We start from the raw sequence: 7,735 nt of genomic DNA on the forward strand, positions 1-7,735 counted from the left end.
ATTACTGAGAATTTTTTTTGTTAATACACGTAAAGCTCTTAGAACAATGCTGGGCCATAAGTATCCAGTGCTATAAAATGTGTGGTGAATACATAAATGCCAGTCTCCCTCACCATCCTCCCACTCACTTGGATACAGGGCTGGGGAGTCCCCTTCCTGCAGACATCCTACCCTTCAAGTTTGGATCTCTATATAGATGTACAGATAGATGTACAGACAGATGTACATTTTTAAATAGAATCCTTTAAGTTGCAGAAATCATGAAACTTTACCTCCAAGCATTAATATCCTAGGAAGATCTCCTAAAATATTCTCCCGCATAAACATGATGTTATGTTCACACCTAAGAAAATTAATATTAATTTCATAATATCATATCATCTCCAGTCCTTATTCATGTGTCATCACTTGTCACAAAAATGTCTTTTTTTGGCGGGGGGAGTTTATTGGGGTAACATTGGTGAATATAATTATATCATTTTCAGGTGTACATTATAATTCAACATCTATATATTCTATTGTGTGGTTACCACCCAGAGTCCAGTTTCCTTCAGCTACCATATATTTGATCCCCTTTACCCACTTCACCTTCCCTCAACCCCCCTATATTTAGTCCCCTTTACCCTGTCTACCTCTTTCCTCCTCTCCCAACTCCCTACCCTCTGGTAACCACTAGTCCATTGTCCATGTCCATGAATCTCTGTCCTGTTCATTTGTTGCTTTTAGATTTATATCCCACATATAAGTGATATCATGTGATTTTCAACTTTTTCTGTCTGGCTTATTTTGCTTAGCATGATTATCTCGAGGTCCATCCATGTTGTCACAAATGGCAGTATTTCATCTTTTCTTATGGCTGAGTAATATTCCATTGTATATATGTACTACAGCTTCTTTAGCTAATCATCTATTGTAGGGCACTTTGGTTGCTTCCATGTCCTGGCTAATGTGAATAGTGCTGCTATAAACATAATTGTGTAAATATCTTTTCGGATATGGGTCTTCAAGTCTTTGGGATAAATACCCAGTAGAAGGATTGCTGGATCATATGGTAGATCGATTCTTAGTTTTTTGAGGAACCTCCATACTGTTTTCCATAGTGGCTGTACCAATTTGCAGTCCCACCAGCAGTGTATGAGGGTTCTTTTTCCTCTGTATCCTCTCCAACATTTGTTATTACTTATTCTGTTGATTATAGCTATTCTAATAGATGTGAGATGGTATCTCGCTGTGGTACAAAAATGTCTTTTGTAGCTTAAAAAAAAATTTTTTTTAAATTCAGGATCCAATCAAGTTTCACATATTGCATTCGGTTATGTCTCTTTAGTCTCTCGACTCTAGAAAAGGTCTTTTTCTTTCTTTTTTTTTTTTTTTTAATGACATTGACCATTTTGAAGAGTACAAGCCAGTTGCCATGAAGAACAGTCCACAGCATGGATTTTCTTCATTCACTTTTACCATCTCTTACCAGGAGAAAGGAGAGTGAGGGGGCATCTCTTTAGAATGCAGTATCCTCATCATCTCTTGATTTTAGATTAAGGACTTGGGCTGAAATTCAGAGGCGGATGGACTATCCCCATTCCTTACCTGGTTTTGTAGGTTATTGGAGGGGTACTACAGAGCACCCTTCTGGAGATGAGCAGTGAGCCTCCTGATTGGTCTGGACTGAATGCTCAGGCAGGGTCCTTCCCCATGGGTACAGTAGGAAAGAAAGCTGGCCCAGCCCAGAGGCCTTTCACTCCCAGCATCCTGCCTTGCTCTTGAGAGAAATAAGCCCTCTCCCCGCCCACAACCATGGACCTGAAAGGAACTGAATATTCCTCCCCAGGGACACAGCATCTATCTCCGAAGAGCTGCCCCTGGCCTGGGTACTAGGTGGAGCCTGGGGATCATGACCCAAGGCCAAGGGCTGATCCTTCCTACTGAATTCGGTGACTCTGATATCAGGTGACCAGGACAGCAGGGTCAACAAGATAAGGGTGATGCTTATAAAAGTCACCTTCACCTGGAGCCAGAAACTCTGTACCAGTCCAACAACCCTGCTGATCTCAAGTAGCTGCTTCTACAGGTACCATTTTCTTGGGCCCATTTTCCAGTCCCTGGGACCCCACCACCACCATACCTCTGGGAAACCAGTGGATATGGAGGAATGTGGAGACTTTTTCCTCATTCTTCAATACCTGCCCAATCCCACCCTGCAGAGGTTCAAAGCCTTCAACCAGAAAACAATCCAGGAACACTATGGGAACTTTGACAAGGTGAGCCAGCATGCAGGTGGTAAGGGGGCACCCTGAAGAGCCTGGGTGTGGCCCCTCTCACCCGGCTCAAAATACCCACATAGCTGATGAGCTGCCAAGGCCTTTGAAGGCTCTGGGACAACTTGGAACAGCTGTGTTGTCTAAAGCCAATCTTTTCTCCCTTTGGCCTCAATTTCCTCATTCCTATAGCCTCCTTCTCAGAGCTGCTGAAAACCTTAGAGAGATAAGGCTGTGAATTGGTTCCTGGCAGAACCCTGAAATGTGGGGGACTGTTACTATGAGTGAGAAGGCTTTCGTTCCTTAGGAACCTGAACACCAAAAGAGACTAATCTCCAGCTCAGGTGTGACTTTGCTTCCCTGTACTCACACTAACCTCCTCCTTTGAAATTGAACTCCTGAGGTTATTGGGAGGAAGGGTCAATGGGGCATGAAATTATACTTTTTGCCCCACTCAAGGCTGCTACCAGCTCCTGCTAGGAGCCTAACCCACTGACTGGGGGCAGGGCGGGTGAGGCATGCCAGGTGGGATGGGGCAAAGTCCAGCCTTTGGTCCTGAAGGTGCTGGAGTTCCCCTAAGCTTGTGCTCTCTCAGAACAGTGTTCAGGATATCACAGGTGCCTTTTTCCAGCACTGTGAGAAGGACTCCAGAACAAGAGGTGGCCTCATCCCCCAGGAGAAGATAGTCAATCTTATCAATGACATCTTTTGGGCTGGTAAGAGAAAGGCCCCTGGCCCTCCATCTATTAGTGCCTGCTGTTCACTCACAGCACTTCCAAGCCCCCAAGTCCATCAGACAGCTCACCAACCACACACCACATGGTACAGGACATGGAAACCGGCCCAGGTTCAGGTTCAGGGTTTGAGTCCAGGCTGTGCCACCAATTCCCAGTGGAAACTCAACCAAGTCTCTCTCCTTCTCTGGGACTCAGTTTCCTCATCTGAACAATAAAGGGTTCTCTGGCCTGTAAGTCTAGGCCCCTATAATTCCAGCAGCTGATTATGAAACCAGTGACTCAATTTGGGGGATTAGGGGTGGAGAGGAGGGAGGCAGAGAAAGACAATGCTTGGTACATACGTGGTGGGTGCTTGGTAGATGTTGGTATCTTGTTCCTGTCTTCCTTCCTTTCTCACCTTGCCCAACCCTTCCCAGGATTTGACTTGGGCACAATAGCCATCTCTCAGGGACTTATGTACCTGAGATACAGAGGAAGATCTAGGAGGAACTGGGTGTGCAGAGAGAAGCTTTGGGGTTACAGGTCATTTGTTCAATCTACATATAACTGTTATGTGCCTATTATGTGCAAACCATGGGCATACAATGGTGCCTACTCTTGTCTAGAAGATGCTGGGAGAGGGTTAATGCATCTCGGACATGCAAACAGACACAGAGTGACACCACATAGAGTGACACTTAGTATAATAGGGGACACAGATACCATGAAGCAGTCAGGGCAGTTCCTAAATCCTGTCTGTCCTCTATGGCCTGCGGATACAGTGACTGGTAAGCCTCGGTGGCCCCGGCTCTCCAACAGACCCCAGATGCCCTATATGGAGGCCTTCCTCCTTGAGACCTTTCGACACTCCTCATTTGTCCCCTTCACCATCCCTCACAAGTGAGGCCTGCCTATTCTGCCCTCCCACCTCTCATCCTTGCCATGTTTTCCCCTCTCAGCTTCTCAGCTCTAGCCATGGCCCAGCATCTCCTTCTTGATCATGACACCAGGTTCCTCACAGACTCTTGGCCTCTAGTCTGCCCCTACTCAATCTAAACATGATCAAACTATCCAGCTCTCAGGAGAAAATCACACTCCTTATCTCAGCTTTCATTCACTTCTGCTCACATTTCCTCCCTACAAGAACTCTCAACGCAGCCAGGCTGGCCTTACTGTCCCTCACAAGCATGATCCAGCCAGCCTCCAATTTTACTTTTGCTGGACCTTCTGCTTAAAATGCCTTCTAATCTCTCCTCTGGCTACCAGAATCCTATCCCTGCACAAAGTCAATCCTGACACAAACTTCCCCTCCCTTAGGAGCCCTTCTTGATTCATCCAGCTGGCACAGCTTCACTTCTGATATCTTGTAGTACTTACAGTCATTTGTCCTTGATTATGTCCTGGGATGTTAACAATGTCAAGAGTTAGTGAACACTTCCTCTGCTCATATGTTGGTCTAGCTATTCCCAGAGTAAAAGGCTTGACTCCTCAACCAGGCTGGGAACTCCCCAGGGCTCTAGGGAATGGCCAAGTGTGCAGCTGGGCACAAACAGAAGTATAGTAAACACTGTTGAACAGGAGCCAAGGAAGAAGAAGGGTAATTCCTCCCTTCTTCCTGACATTTCCTGTCATTGTAGGCTGTTGGGGTGGGATGAAGATAAGAACAAAAGCTCCCAGAGACACACCCCAGTGTTCCAGCCCCTGAGCCTGACAGAGCCCTCTTCCCTCCTTAGCACAACAAGAGACACAACACTGAATGGCTTTCACATCCCCAAGGAACACTGTGTCTTCATAAATCAGTGGCATGTCAATCATGACCAGTGAGTACACATCCCCCGCTAAAAAATGTTTGAAGTTGAGAAGTCAGGAAGGCTGTTTGTTCCTCTAGAAACTGAATATATAATAAAAGAATGGTGCCTTGATTGCTATATAGCCTTCTCTAAATGACAAAATTTAGGTCCATGTTTCCCAAATGCACTTAAGAATTAACCAAAAAGAAGAAAAAAGAGAAGGAGAAGGAAAAGGAGGAGGAGGAGAAAAGAATTAACCAAGAAGTTGGTTACAGATTATGGCACCCTATCCCCCAAGATTCCACTTTGGTAGCTAAGGTGGAGTACTCAGGTAATTTTGATATGAATGGCCTAGGACCTCTCTTTGGAAAATTCCACTTAAGTCTAAAAGTAGGGAGACCACATACTTTACCATCCAAATGGGGACACTTCTAAATGTGGGATGCTATCAATTGTTACTCTAAAACAATAAGCATAAACCAGGATATACTATGAATTCTCCCTGTATACTGATTAGAATGAAGATAATGCAATATTAAAAAGCACTATTTTCAAGGCTGATCATTTTAGAAAGAGCTATGTTTAAGAAATAAGCATTAAAGTACAGTTTGGTCCCTTTCCCCACTCTCCTTTCAGTGTTCTTGATCTATTCTAACACTTGTGGTATCAACAGAAGTCCATTCAGAAGTATCTCTCCAAGCCTGTCCTCCCAGAGCCCCCCACCCCAGAGATCCCAGCACCTCTGTTCTTTTTGCAGGAAGATGTGGGGACACCCATTTGAGTTGTGGCTAGAGTAATTTCTCACTGCCAATGGCACTGCCATCAACAAGACCTTGAGTGAAAAGGTGATGCTCTTCAGCATGGGTAAGTGTCGGTGCATAGGGAAGGTCCTGGCCAAGTGGGAGGTCTTCCTTTTCCTAGCCATCTTGTGGCAGTGGCGGGAGTTCAGCGTGCCATCAGGAGTGAAAGTGGACCTAACCCCCATCTATGGGCTGACCATGAAGCACGCCCACTGTGAGCACATCCAGGCATGGCTATGCTTCTCCATCAAGTGAAGAAGGCATCAGCATGCCGATGCAGGAAGAAGAATAGGGGTCACCCAGGGGCCTCAGTATTTTCTCTTTCTTTCTTTCTTTTTAATAACACCTTTATTGAGAAATAATTCATGCAGGAGAAGAAAATTTTACTCTTTTTCTCTTCTAGGTTCTTTGGCTGGCCTAAAATTAAATTGACATAAGACAGATTAAGAGGAGAAAAACAAATTTAATTTTGTACATACAGGAGCCCCTGGAAATATGAGACTCAAAGAAGTGACCAGTGCAGGTAGCTTTTATACTTTTAAGACAAAGAAACAATTATTTGCAAAGATTTCACAGAACAAAGGACTTTGGGTTTTAGATAGCAAATTAACGAAGAAGTAATGAAGTTTGTTTATTCAGCCTTCTCAGCCTTGAATTTTCTATCTCCAGTGATAAGGATGTTTCGTATCCTTTTGGTATAGGGAAGATATCTTCACACAGGAGATTTATTTCCTGCTTTCAGGGGGACAAAGAAGGGGCAGAGAGTACCTCTTGTACTGGCTGTTTCTTAAGTAGCTTTAATTCAAAATAATCAATATGTCAAAATGGCATATTTTGGGATGGCTTATTTTGCTCCCCCTCATTCACATAACATATAATTCAACTCCTTAAAGTGTATAATCCATGATTTTTAATATACTCACAGAGTTGCGCTACCTCACAGCAATCAATTTTATAACTTTCTCATCACTTGAAAAAGAACCCCATAGCCATTAACAGTCACTCCCCCATTTCCCCCTAACCTGCCTTCCCTGCCCTACCAGCCCCAGGCAATTACTAATTTTTTTTCTGTCTCTAGATTTGGCTACTCTGGACATTTCATATAAACCAATTATACAATAAGTGGTCATTTGTGACTGGCTTCTTCATTTAGCATGTTTTCGAGGTTCATCCATGTTGTAGCATGGTTTCTTGAGTCCTGAGACTAGGCCAAGTCTTGATGGGTACCTCTTTCACTGCTCTCTCTCTCTCTCTTGCCGTATGATCCAAGTTTTGAATACTTAAAGGGAACAGGGAAGAAGGGGCCCAGCTTTGTGGGCCAAACCCAGATGGGTGAATGGGGATCTCTCATATCTCATCCTCAAAAGATAGAACATCTGACTTGCCACAAAGCCCTGTTTGTGGATTTATTCATCCACAGCTAGGGGTGGATAAACTCCCCAGAAGTGCTTGTGTTACATGTAAAGGCCTCAGGTCTCGTCAAAGGACACTATCAAAAGTATGAAAAGATAAGCCACAGAATAGGAGAAAATATTTGCAATTCATATATCTAATGAGGGATTAATATCCAGAATATAATTAGGAACTCCTACAATTCAACAGCAACAACAACAACAAAACCCCAAACAACCTAATTCAAAAATTAGGAAAAGACTTAAATAGACAGTTCTCTAAAGAAGATATACAAATGGACAAGTACATGAAAAGATGCTTAATATCATTAGTTATTAGGGAAATGCAAATCAAAACCACAATGAGATACTATTTCACACTTACTGGAATAGCTATTTTAAATCTATATAAGTTGTTATATATAAGCCTCAAAGCAAAAGCCTATAATAGACACACAAAAGAGAAAGAGAAAGGAATCTAAACATACCACTTTGTGATCATCAAATCACAAAGGAAGAGAGCAAGAGAAGAAGAAAGGAACAGAAGAACCACAAAGCGATTAACAAAATGGCAATAAATACATACCTTTCGCTAATTACTTTAGATGTAAATGAACTAAATTCTCCAATCAAAAGACAGAATGGCTGAATGGACTAAAAAAAAAGACCCTTCCACAGCTGCCTACAAGAGACTAACTTCAGATATAAAGACACACACAGACTGAAAGAGAAAGAATGGAAAAGATATTCCGTGCAAATGCAAACCAAAAGAAAGTTGAGGTG

At 43.3% G+C, this 7,735-nt stretch overlaps 1 protein-coding gene across 1 annotated transcript; it reads left to right on the forward strand.

Moving 5' to 3' along the window:
* The first annotated feature begins 2,141 nt into the window (after positions 1-2,141).
* On the forward strand, positions 2,142-5,816 carry LOC111732470 (cytochrome P450 1A2-like). The gene is given in 6 exon segments (XM_023524393.1): positions 2,142-2,258; positions 2,851-2,971; positions 3,409-3,456; positions 3,715-3,871; positions 4,705-4,791; positions 5,519-5,816. Coding segments are annotated over 6 exon segments (828 nt in total).
* Positions 5,817-7,735: the final 1,919 nt, after the last annotated feature.

The sequence above is a fragment of the Pteropus vampyrus genome, unplaced genomic scaffold (genome assembly GCF_000151845.1).
Source record: "Pteropus vampyrus isolate Shadow unplaced genomic scaffold, Pvam_2.0 Scaffold462, whole genome shotgun sequence".
In the NCBI taxonomy this organism is placed as follows: Eukaryota; Metazoa; Chordata; class Mammalia; order Chiroptera; family Pteropodidae; genus Pteropus; species Pteropus vampyrus.